This window comes from Lissotriton vulgaris, chromosome 6 (genome assembly GCF_964263255.1).
Source record: "Lissotriton vulgaris chromosome 6, aLisVul1.2, whole genome shotgun sequence".
NCBI lineage: Eukaryota > Metazoa > Chordata > Amphibia > Caudata > Salamandridae > Lissotriton > Lissotriton vulgaris.
In genome coordinates, this window is record NC_141694.1 from 52,051,638 (window position 1) to 52,065,073 (window position 13,436).

The 13,436-nt window shown below is 48.2% G+C and overlaps 1 protein-coding gene across 1 annotated transcript in view; it reads right to left on the bottom strand.

Annotated features, from left to right (window-relative positions):
• Positions 1 to 13,436, bottom strand: part of CMTR1 (cap methyltransferase 1) — a 1,053,443-nt gene that overhangs the window by 122,977 nt on the left and 917,030 nt on the right. The window contains exon 21 of the mRNA XM_086925906.1: positions 6,580 to 6,627. Coding sequence (XP_086782032.1) covers positions 6,580 to 6,627 — 48 coding nt within the window. The remainder of the gene's footprint in view (positions 1 to 6,579; positions 6,628 to 13,436) is intronic.

A 13,436-nucleotide genomic window follows, 5' to 3' on the forward strand; every position in this document is an offset into this window, starting at 1 on the left:
CTCCAGTGGATTTTGAGTAATTTAGGTTCAAAAAAAGATATATATCTGGGCGGAGCCTAACCACACATCTGATCTGATTGGCTGTCAGCACTTCATCCAAGAAGTGTTGGCAGCCATCTTGGGACCAATATACATGATAGCACCTCATTAAAAAGCATTGTAGTTAATAGAGGGTTTTAGGACTTTAGTTACATTATAAATCATTTGTTGATGGTACCATACTCGTTTTAGGAATTGTGGTGGGTTCTAAGGTGATTTTACCATGTGAAAAAACCTTCTGCTGTGATATCATGAATATTGTTTGAAAGAAAACTAATATCTCATGATTTTCCCACAGTGGTTTGGAAGGGGATCTATAAGCTAAACTGAAAGCATATTTTCTGTAAATTCACATTATCTTTCTCAGTCATGTGAAAATGAAGTCTGACATTCTCAGTAAAACATGTACATCCAACAAGGACAGAGACTGTCATGTGATTCCTTTGTGTTCTACTGCAGCCTCCTAGAGTGTTCTAAAGAACAACTAGAGCGCTAACAGTCCTACTTATTACAAAGGTATGGCACACCTGAAGCCATCTTGATTGGAATAAAGTGGTAACTCTTAAAACATTTAATTTAAAAAGGAACAAAATGAGGGGGTATATTTTGCCATATGAATTATGATTAGTGCTGCAGAAAGAAAAATTAGGGCACATTTTGAGTGACTTCTCAAACCCTCTTCAATTTCATTAAAAAATTCTGACATACAGTCTCCCAAGATGGCCACCAGAGACAAAAGAGCCTAAATGTAGCCCAAATATCACCCAGATGTACCCCAAGTATAGCCCAATGACAGAATGTCCCAGAGTGTTCTAAAGAACAACTAGAGCGCTAACAGTCTTACTTATGACAAAAGTATGGCACACCAGAAGCCATCTTGATTGGAATGAAGTGGTAAGTCTGAAAACACTCAATTTAAAAAGGAACAACATGAGGGGGTTAATTTTGCCATAGAAAGTATGATTAGTGCTTCAGAAAGAAAAATTAGGGATCATTTTGAGTGACTTCTCAAATCCTCTTCTATTTCATTAAAAAAATTCTGACATGCAGACTGAAACATGCACTTTGAATACCAGCAGCAGACGTCCCAGGTGAGCAGTAGCTTTACTACAGTGATCTAATGTGCAACTAGAGTGCTAACATTCAGAATTTATGGCAAATGTGTGACACATCTGAATGCCTTCTTGATGGAACCAAAGTAAACAAGCATTGAAAATGCAATAGATCTCGCCCTCGTTTAAGTTAAAGCCATTCTGTTTGTAATGAGGTGGCTTTTTAGCTTTGCTTTTATTAGTGTTTTTTCAACTTTCATGTAAATAACATGCATCTGTATGCATATAAGTATATGTATGCATGCATTTATGTTTGTATTTATATAGATATACAGATGATATATGTTTATATATGTATGTATATATATATATTCACTGAAAAAACATAGGTTATAGACCATATATAGTTAGGAATTAGCATTTACAAAACCTTGAAAATTCACTGAAAAAACCATAGGTTATAGACCATATATAGTTAGGAATTAGCATTTACAAAACCTTGAAAATTCACTGAAAAAACCATAGGTTATAGACCATATATAGTTAGGAATTCACATTTACAAAACCTTATTTTACTCACACAAAACCATTGAAATTCCATATATAGTTAGTTGCACTAACTATATATCGCGCACCCGCAATCCACTGCTGATGATGTCACATATTACATCATTCATGACATGGTCAGTGACATCACTGATGACATCACTGATGACATCTCAAATGACATCACTGATGACATCACTGATGACAACATCCAGTAACTGTATGTTTCTGTAAAGTTAAAATATGTCTTACATATTGAAGAATGAGTGGATGTATAAGTGTCTGGATGAAGGATTTAGTAGGTGCATGACTGACTGTATGAGTGAGTGATTAAATGTGTCTAACTGAGTGCATGGGTTAGTGACTAAACTGTCTTAATTTGTGCATCATTATGTCTGTTGTTCTGTAAACTGTTGCATGTGTTGATAAGTAGCTATATGAGTAACTATATGGGTTATTGATTGGTTGCCCAAGTATTTGTATGGGAGACTGAGTGTGTGTGTGGGTGGCTGGGAGGTGTATGACTCTGTGCATAGATGTGTGAGCAGTTGATTCACTAGATGTATGGTTTCAAAAGTGCATGTGGAAACAGCTGTATGGGCGGTTGACTGTGTGCATGAGTGTATTGGTGAGTGAATGGATATCTCAGTGCTACATGTCAAAGTAAGTACATATGTAAAACACAGTACATGTGAGAGTTGACATATATAAATAACTGTGCATAAGAGCCAGTGAATGTGTGAGTGGCTGTATGGATCATTGTGAACTTGTATCAGGGATTGTATAAGAGAGTAAATATGTGTTAGTATATGTTTGAATAAGTAAAGTTTGTATAACTGTATAGTTGAGGAAATGGAGGTGTGATTGATTCTTTGCATGACTGACTAGGTGTGTGAGTAACTCCATGGATGAGTGACAGTCTGTGAGTGTCTGTTTACATTGATTGTATCTAAGGTTATATTAGAGTCTGAAGAGGTTCATCGTATTATCACATGAATGATATCATCAGTGATGTGATCAGTAATGTCAAATGAAATGTCATCAGTGATGTCATCAGTGATGTCATTTGAGATGTCATCAGTGATGTCATTTGAGATGTCATCAGTGATGTCATCAGTGATGTCACTGACCATGTCATGAATGATGTAATATGTGACATCATCAGCAGTGGATTGCGGGTGTGCGATATATAGTTAGTGCAACTAACTATATATGGAATTTCAATGGTTTTGTGTGAGTAAAATAAGGTTTTGTAAATGTGAATATATATATATATATATATATATATATCTATAACAAAGAAGGTTAAACGAGCCACAACCTTACAACATGGGTGTTATAGGAGCACACCTAGTGGATTATTGGCAGGTGGTAGCCGCATTTTAAGCGCGAAAAATACCATGAAAACCCCCCAAGGAGGAGAATGAGGCATTTAAGCAAGACGACTTATGACGTATAGAAGATAGCGCTGAGTCACAGCAAGTTAAGAGCACCAGGGGACGCATAGAGCCCAAAAGGATCCCTAGGCCTACTTGACAAAGCAGAGCTATATAATAGCATCGAAGTACCCCACTTGGAGTATGACACACCCCAAACAATGGGGAACACCTCTTAGGGCAAACCACAGTCAGAGGACCAGAAACCACAATCTATGGAACACTGCCACAGTAGGCTTACTGCCAGCTCAAAACGCATAATGCATCTAAAGGATGCTAAATGAAAGGGTAATCACCCCAGAACATGCGCCTAAGAAATGCAGGCTTAAGGGGGAGGGCGAAAGCCCACAAGGAGGCACTACACAGCTGATTCGGTATGGGCATCAAATAATAGAACCCTATCAAAGGGTAGATCAACAAGTCGCTCCCGGATATTATCTGGGAATACGCTATCCCACAACCAAGCATGGTGCCGCGAGGCAACCAAACCAGCCATAGCTCAGTCTAAGGAAGCAGCAGTATCCAAGGCCGAGCGGATCATAAATTCAGCAAGGTCACGGCCATCCCAGAGAAGATGTAGAAGGTCAACTGGAGCGCCTTCAGAGGTGGCCAAAAGAAGAGACTCTACAGAGTCCCACAGGGCAGAGGTAGTCCGAGCCAAGACACACGCTGCATTCAGTGAACGAAGGATAGAGCTAGTGGAGGCGAAAATGTTACGACCCCACAACTCTAGCCACCTGGACTCCCAGGAGGGAGAACACAATAGCCGGGGCAAGGAAGGGAAGGCAGTTGGCAGAAGAAACCCCTGCACGTCAGGGTGAACAAATAAACTAACTGGGTCATGTGGAGCAGGACGGTGGCGGTGCAGACAGAACGAGCCACCGGATCTCCGAAAGCTGGCCGAACCCAGGTGCCCAAAAGGGGGTCATGAAGAGAAGCTTGAAAGGGCAGAAGCGGCTTCACATTCCCCGCCCCGTGGTGGAGTACATTTAGCAGAGGGTCCACAGGCAAGGGGACCGAAAGGGGCTGCGTTTTTGGAACACAAGTGGCCAAGGAGACTACTCTGAGAAACGCTGCACCGGCCTCGATAGTCCTCCGGGGAGGGGACAGTAACTAATCTGTAGGTGAGGGCTGTAAACTAAGTCTTCCAAGACACTGGGGGGGTGACCAATGCCCAAAGGAAGGGAGCCCCATTGACGAATGGGGGTCCTGATGGGGCTCCTGCAGAGACGAGGAGCCTGCCGGTTCCAGGGGCTCCTGAGGAGGTGGGGATCCTGCCGGGTCCACAAATTCTAAGGGAGGCACGGGCAAGGATATATCCGGCGTCGCCGGACGTGAAGGCGACGCCAAACTCTCTCCAGAAGCTTCCGGAGAAGTGTCAACAACCCGGCGCCGACTTGGCTCCATCCGGCGCCGAGTCGGCCCGTCCGGCACCAATTCCACGTCAACCACAACAAGCTCTGCTTCCGAAGAAGGGGATGGCGCCGGAGCAGGGGAGGCAAGACTCCGGCGCTGCACCGGCGCCGACTCAGCCTCAACTACAACAGGCTCGGACTCCGAAATAAGAAGCGGGGTCGGGGAGGCAATTCCCGCGCCGACCCCGGCTCCGGACAGGCGGCCGCCTGCCCTGAAGGCAGAGGTGTGCTCGAAGCAAGGCTTTGAGCACCAGCAGCCACCTGCAATGCCACAGGGAGCCCCATGGGACTATGTGGGGTGGCAGGGGTGCTATGGTTCATAGAGGGGGACCCAGTCGGGCCGCACCCTGACGACCCCATATCTCCTCCATCCCTGGAAGGTAAGGGCTTATTTGACGCTGGGGGTGAAACCCACCGGCGAGTCCGTCAGTACCCTGTAAATAGCGGAGGCTCCGAGGACACCCCAGGAACAGGAGAGGACCCAAGGGAGGCCTGCAAAGCTGCGGCATAGGCCTCCATTCAGGTCCGTGTGAAAGGTCGACTCCCGGGGGCGCACGTCCGTAGGGCTCCGGGAACTAGTGCCCCCGACAACAGATGGAAGTGAGGTCGAGGACCTCGGCGACATGCGCCACATCTTACCCATAAGGGGCGAACAACGTCTCCGGGCGCCAGAGGGCGACCAACACCGGAACTATTTACCAGAGGGGCCTGCCAGCGATGATGAGGCCAGAGGACGAGATGACTCCGACCGGGACAGGTGAGCCGAAAGGAGCTTCATCTGGCGCTCCCACCGGGACTTCGGCTTGAGGTATTGGCAGGCGTCGCAATCTTTTGAGTCGTGGTCTTTGCCCAAACACCACATACAGGTAAGATGTGGGTCTGTCGTGGACATTTGCTGCGAACATGTGGTACACGTTTTAAAGCCCGAAGGCATCGCACACTGTTCCAGACGCGAAGAGTCATCAGGGGCCTGAAAACAGGCCAGAGAAACCGCTTACTCCGGATCCGCGTTGCACGCGGAAAAGAAGGAAACTGAAGTCAGTGCGTCGGGAGGGACTTATATGACCTCGTTGATGTCAAGTACGTAGACAACGTCAGGGCGGAGTCGTGTGGTGCCGTCCCACAGAGCACAGAGGTGCTGCTGCTGCTGCAGCAAAAAAAAAGCCAGATCCAGTCTGACACCTGGGGATATTCTAAGTTAAGGAATCTGCGGCTAGACGTCTCTATCAGATGTGAAAAGTCAATAGCATGAAACTGATATCACTAGCGTGAGATCGTTTTTTGTAAGGCGAAGAAGCCAGCATCAATTTGCTGACAGTCCCTGTGAGGGTCAATGGAGCAGGTGCAGGGGAGAAGGAGCAACGGGGTGTGGATGGGCAGGATAATCAACAGGGGGTAATATGAAGGTAGGTGGGTAAGGAGGGTAAAGCCGCACATGAGGGAGAGGGCAACAGAGGGTACAGGGCAGAAGCACAAATGGGGAGAGCAAAACAGAGTGCATGGGGTGGGGTAGTTTTGCAGGAGATGTGCACAAGGGAGCAAGCTGCAAAAAACATGCACTCTCATGGAGTTCTTACATAAAAAGCAAAAGAAGTTCTCAAAAAAGTGAGGGGTTAAAGGATACAGCCAGTCAATAGGAACACAAGAAGAGAAAGGCAGGCCATTGAATAAGAAGCAAGCAAATGAGAATGACAAAGTTCACCTATGGTAAGCAAGAGGTGAGTATAAACCCACAGTAAGTTTTCTGTAAGCATACAATAGGTCCTTTGCAACCAGACAGCTTCCACTTACACCTAAAAGCAGGAAAACGTGGAAGTAACTAAAAAGTACACCAGGAGATTTGAAGCAGGCTGAGGATGACTCATGAGAATCCCACACCTAGACACACAACAAAAGAAAATCCAGGTGTCCTAACAATATGAAGAGTATTTTTTAAAATGTAGGTATAACACAAAACTTAGTCATGACAATGTATCGAATGTATGCATTTATTTCTTCTCTTGTCAATAAAAATGCAAGACTACGTTAAGCATCAGTGAAAACATTGAGATACTAGAGCCACATTTCTTACACCTACTTCTTTTAACTTACCTTAAAAAGATCTTTTCCATATCTTCTAATCTGTAAACTTCCTTCACTCTGGGGAAGAAACAAATTGTTTTAAGTGTTTATTGTAGTGCTATCTGGGTTCAAAAGAAGAGGAAACGTTGTTGCCCCATAAAAGGAGCTTTGCACGTTGGGTACACCTTTATAGAGTTACATGCCTAGAATACCACTCGTGATAGGACAGGAGGATATCTGCTTTAATTAGATCTTCACTGCATTAGCCTTTCTGCATAGACAATCAACAATACATAAACACACCATTTTCATCCTTGTATTTCCTTAAGGATAAAGATTTTCATGTCAAAGTGAGTTAATATGTTAAAAATGAAAGCGCGAATATGCGACAATGCTGATGAAAGTGTTGAGTGAAAAGGTTCTGCGTGCCTCTCTGGTGCTAGCAAGTACCTGTAGTGTATGGGTTGCGATTTGTGTATCTTGTATTTACCTGTAACCTTCAAGTTCGATGAAAAACTACCAGAATCTAATGACTTCTTTATTACAGTTGTGGTATCTTAGTGCATGCTTGGCTTTGTAAGCTTGGGTGTACTATTGATTCTGCTATGAATAGTACTTCATGAAGTTTTCATAAATCAAAGGCTCCGTGCAAATAAAGCCGAGGCACACTGTTGTGTCAAAGTTGTGCTAGCCGCTGTGCAGTGAGCAAGTCCTTCTTTAAAAAATGCATGTCCATTGTTGGAATGGACAAAGGAGACAATAAGCCGATTATAATTCATAAATGTCCTGCTGCAATTGTGACAGAAATTGAACCATCTTTAAGCATTCAGTGAGAGTAGACGCTTTATCACAGATGAAGGGTACTCCCAGAATGTTTCTAGGGCAATGGTTTGTAAAACCTTGACTTGTAAGAATTTGTTTAAAGGTCTCTTAGCACACAAAGTTCAACATTCTCCAATATGCTTTTCAGATGCAACGGGCAATAGAAAAATTCTGTTCCATACTACATATTTTTTTCTGCTTTGTGTATAGACTCAAATGGGGAACTCATATCTCTAGAAGGTATCTTTACACTCTAGAGAAGGCAGTGAATTGAGTAAGGGAATAAAAAAGGCCTTGAATTATCTCCTTAGTATCCCAGTGATGAGGATCATTGCACTCTAATATGTCTTAAACCACATCCACATTCCCTTGGTTTGTGGAGTTCTTGAAAGAGTCAAAAGAATAAGTTACTCACCTATGGTAAGGTTGGAGCAAGTAGTGCAGAGTAACCACAGAAGCCTCGGAGCACAGCCCTGGTACAAGATTGGTTACTGTATGGGAGAGATGTAAGACAGTATTCTGCAAATGTATGCAAAGATGACCAAGTTGCCACCTGGTAGACGTGAGCCACCCGAAGGCCTCTGGTGAAAGCGGAGGAAGCAGCCTTAGTCCTCAGAGTGGGCACTAATAGTCAGCCAGAGGGTCTTCCCTGGCAAAGGTATTGCAGATCTTTATGCAGAGCGGAACATAAGGTGAAACTGTGCTCTTAGTGCTTCCGCCTTGCTATTCTTTGCTCATCATCTACTCTGGCCTGGTGTGCGCAGTTGACATAGAAAAACACCACATGGCTGGCATACAATCTATGCAGTCTCTCCTACCTGGTCGGTTGCAGAGCAGGGAAGAAAACCAGAAGAGAAATAAATTAGCCAATATGAAATGCAGACACCACCTTCTATAGGAATGAAGAATAAGGAGTAGTTTCTGTCCTGTAACTCCAGTTCTGTAGTAGGGGTATCTCTGTTATAGTCATAATCTAGTGAATAGTCCCGCCCATGTGCGTGGACCCCGGCAATCAAAAATAATCTCTTAAGGTGTCAAAATAATGCAGAAACTGCAAAGACACTTAAGAGAGAATTTAAAGACAAATAATGCAGCCTATATCCACAGGCTACACTGTCCAGTACTTCAACTAGAATTTCCACCAAAAAAACACCACACACAACACAGCCTGCAGTTTCTACCATAGAGAAACTTGCCTCCCCCAGTCAAAGACTCTGGAATGATAGAGAGGAAGGTAGGGACAGACAAGCCCCATAGGCTGCCATTATGTGGCTTAAATAAGATACTGTGCCTTTAAGAGAACTTTCCAGAACTTCTCCCAGTATCCCAGAATGCATAGCAGGTCCCTCTTACTTCAGTTCTTTTTGAAGGCGAAGCACGCCAGACCTGTCGCATTCTTGTATGATGAAACAATCTCCACCGGGGAGGAGGGCGGGCGCTTATGACTATAACAGAGATACCCCTACTACAGAACTGGAGTTACAGGACAGAAACTACTCCTTCTGTAGTAGGGGATCTCTGTGTATAGTCATAATCTAGTGAATAGAATGGCAAGCCCATCCCCACACCAAAGCGGCGGTGGAGAATAATACATAACGCCACTACTGTGCGAACAAATTCCGCAGCGAAGCCTGTCCAACCTGAGCGTCTGCCCTGGCGTCAGTGTCCAGGCAGTAATGCTTAGCAAAGGTATGAACCGACTTCCAAGTGGCTGCCTTGCATATTTCAGCAACCGGCACATTACGGAGCAGAGCCGTCGTGGCAGCTTTGCCCCTGGTGGAATGAGCCTTAGGCTTACCCCCTAAGGTCTTATTAGCTTTCTGATAACACAATTGTATGCAGGACACAATCCACCTAGAGATGGACTGCTTAGAGGTCGCAAGACCCGTCCTGACCGATCCATAATTGACAAACAACTGGTCAGACCTACGAATATCTTTGGTTTTATCCAGATAAAATTTCAAGACCCTCCTCACATCCAGGGAATGGAGAGACCTCTCCGCTGGGGATGAAGGGTTCTGAAAAAACGTAGGCAAAGTTATAGTCTGGTTGATATGAAAATCAGAAATAACCTTGGGAAGAAATTTAGGGTGAGTACGCATAACAACCTTAGCAGCATGAAATACAGTATAAGGTTCATTACAACACAACGCCTGAATTTCACTCACCCTGCGGGCCGATGTAATGGCCACGAGGAACGCCGCCTTCCAGGACAGGTGCTGCAACGAAGCCTTATGAATAGGCTCAAAAGGCTCCTTCATCAATCTGGACAGCACCACATTCAATTCCCACGAAGGCGAAGGAAGCCTGACAGGAGGGAATACTTTCTTCAAACCTTCCAGAAAGTCTTTGATCACAGGGATCTGGAAAAAGGAAGTCTGTGAAGGGCATTTCCTGTAGGCAGTCAATGCAGCAAGATGTACCTTAATGGAATGGACATTAAGGCCAGACTGCGCCAAATGTAAAAGATAAGGAAGGATGACATCTTCCTTGCAGGTAGTAGGATCATGGTTCTCAGAATGGCACCATATACAAAACCTCTTCCACTTGTAAGCATATGAAGTCCGAGTGGAAGGTCTCTTAGACTCCTTCAGTATGTCCATGCAATCATCGGGCAGATTCAGATGGCCATATTGCACTATCTCAGGAGCCATGCCGCCAAACTCAAAGACGAGAGGTTGGGGTGTAACATCCGTCCCCCGAACTTCGTGAGAAGGTCCGGCCTGCACGGCAACCGAATGTGAGGAAGGAGAGACCGGTGAAGTAGGTCCGTGAACCACCACTGCCTGGGCCACTCCGGGGCGATGAGTATCATCCGAGTCCTGGATCGGGCCAGCTTGATGAGCACCGCCGGAATCAGGGGAATGGGAGGAAAGGCGTACAGAAAGCTGTTCGTCCAGTTGATCCACAACGCATTCCCCAGCGTCCCTTGTTGGAAGTACCTGGAGGCGAAGTCTCTGCACTTGCTGTTTTCGGCGGTGGCGAACAAATCTACGTCTGGAGTTCCCCACCTTGCGAAGACTTCTCCTAGTACTTCGTCGTTTATGACCCATTCGTGGTTTTCCTGAAGCAGCCTGCTCAGTGCGTCTGCCTGAACATTCTGCACACCTGGCAGATGGGTGGCCGTTATCGACAGTCCTCTGGCTAGAAGCCAGTGCCAGATCGTCTGCGCCTCCTGAGACAGGGTGCGCGATCTCGAGCCCCCCTGCTTGTTGAGGTAATACATCGTGGTGGTATTGTCCGTCTGTACAAGCAGAGAGTTGGTCTGGAAGGACGGAAGAAAGGCCTTCAGCGCCAAGTGAACAGCCCTGAGTTCCAGGAAATTGATGTGATACGTGGCCTCCATCGGTGACCACGTGCCTTGAATCTGTAGAGTCCCGGAGTGCGCTCCCCATCCCAGAAGAGACGCATCCGTCACGACAGTCTGCTTGGGTATGTCCTTGTGAAAGGGAACCCCTTTTAGGAGATTCTCCGCCGAACACCACCACTTCAGAGACTGAAGAGCATGCAGCGACAGCCGAATCCTGTCGTCCCAAGATCCTTTCCTCTGATCCCACTGGTCCTCCAAGCACTCCTGCAACGGTCTCATGTGCAGCCGTGCGTGTGGCGTCAGGAAGATACAAGAGGCCATCGATCCCAGTAGAGAAGACACCGTCCTCACTGTTGTAGATGGAGTCGTCATAAGAGCCTGAGCCTTTCGAAGGAGTGATAATCGTCGCTCTTCCGAAGGAGACACGCTTGCTGACAGCGTATTGATGGAGGCTCCCAAGTACTGTATGCATTGGACCGGAGTCGGGACAGACTTGGCCATGTTGATGTGCAGCCCCAACTTGTTCAAGAGAACGCACGTCTTCTGGAAGTGTGCTCGCGCTTCCGAGAAGGAGGATGCCTTGATCAACCAATCGTCCAGGTACGGGTAGACGAACACCTTGGTCTTCCTCAGGTGTGCTGCTACCACCGCCATGCACTTCGAGAACGTTCTCGGCGCAGACTTCAGTCCGAATGGGAGTACTGTGTATTGATAGTGATTGGTGCCGACTTGGAACCGCAGGAACTTCCTGTGTTTGTGTGCAATGGGCACATGGAAGTAAGCATCCTGTAGGTCTATAGCGCAAAGCCAGTCCCCCTGTTGCAACTGAGGGTAAATCTGATGCAACGACAGCATGCGGAACTTTTCTCTGCGAATCCATTTGTTTGCCTGTCGCAAATCCAGAATGGGCCTGAACTCGTTCTTGTCCTTCTTGCGAACCAGGAAGAACCGGGAGTACAGACCTCTTCCTCTCTGAGACCGAGGTACGTCTTCTATCGCCCGTTTCCTCAACAGGATATCCGCTTCCGCCTGAAGCTCGCGCAGCTGAAACTGCGAGCTGACCGGGGGAATAGCTGGAGGAGGGCTGGTGAACCGAAGACTGTATCCATTGCAAACAATATTCAGCACCCACTTGTCCTGAGTAATTTGTCTCCACTCTGCCAGAAAAAGTTGGATGCTTCCCCCTACCGGAGTGGGTAACGGATCCGGGGGAAGTAAGTTCCTAGGGCCTAGGCCCCGCCTGGCCCTTGGGCGCCGGAGCCGATTGCTGGCCTCCCCTGCCCCTCTGCCGCTTCTGGAACGGCTTCCGGAACTGCTGCTGCTGCTGGGAGTGTCCTGAGGCCTGTCCTCGACCTCGGCCCTGTCCGCCGAACCGCCGTTGGAAGGGGCGGTACTGCTTCTTGGTCTCTTTGGGCTTTTCCAGGCCCACAGCCGTCAGCGTTTCGGCCTCCGCCTTCATGCGGGCCATTTCATCATCGGCATGTTTCCCGAAGAGGGTCTCACCGGAAAACGGCAGATTGGCCACCCTCTGCTGTGCGTCCGGTTTCAGGGACGTAAGCCGGAGCCATGCGTGACGCCGCTGGTTGATCCCGTGGCAAAATCCGTGAGCCGCCAACAGGGAAGAGTCCGCAGCCGCGCTGATTATCTGGTTGGCCACCAGCATCCCCTCACTCAGGACTTCCGTGAAGTCTTCACGCTGCTCCCGGGGCAAATGCTCCGCAAAGCGCTCAAGGGAGTCCCAGAGGGCGCGGTCGTAGCGACCCAACAAAGCCGTGGCACTCGCCGCTTTCATGGAGGTCGCGGAAGTACCACAAACTTTCCTTCCTGCCGAGTCCATCCATCTCGATTCCTTGTCCGGGGGAACCGTGGAGGTCGGGGTGGTGGCATGCTGCTTGCGGGCCGCCGTGACGATGACGGAGTCAGGTGGAGGCTCGGCCCTCAAGAAGGCCGGATCCGATTCGGGAGCTCGGTACTTCTTAAGTAATCTCGAAGGGGCCGCCCTCGTCACAGCCGGGGTGAGAAACAGAGCCATAGCAGGTTCTTCCAGGCCCGGCACCAGGGGCAGGAGAGGACGAGACAGATGCCTCTGATGCAGCGTCTCGAAGATGACCGATGTCTTCGGTGTAGGCACCGTCAGGGAGATGCCGAGCTTCGCTGCGCCCCGCAACAGTACGTCCTGAAAGGCCACCAGGTCATCTATCGGGGACACTCTGGTGTCCGGAGACCCCGATAGGGTAGGTGAATAATCCCTGGTCCCAGAGGACCTCGTGTGAGAGCGAGACTCGCGCCTCCTATGGCGGTGCCTCGATCTCGTGGATGATCTGTGCCTCGATCTGTCCTTCCGCCCAGAGCGAGAGCGAGACCTGCCAGCCCGTGGGCGCTCCTTCGGTTTGCGCGGAGGGGTCTTCCTTGGCTCATCACGAGGCGTCTTCGGTTCCTCCCGGGGTTTCGGTTTCGGAGTCCCCTTGGGAGGAGCAGGCAGGGACGGCAGGGAAGTGGACCTCGGAGGAGGAACCTTCGGCTGCGGTGCGGGCCCATGCGGAGGGACCGGAGGTGGAGGAGTGTCCCCTGAAGGCAGTGGTGGTTTGGGCGGAGGGTCCTCCTTAGGCACGGGGGGAGGAGTCGGAGTCCTGGGCCGGGGCGGAGTGTACACTTCCGAGTACACCGAGCCCGGTGTCCCTCCAGGCGAGGGGCGCGGAGATCCATCCCCATCCGCAGGCGACCTCTTCCTCTTGCGACCACCGCTGGAAGCAGC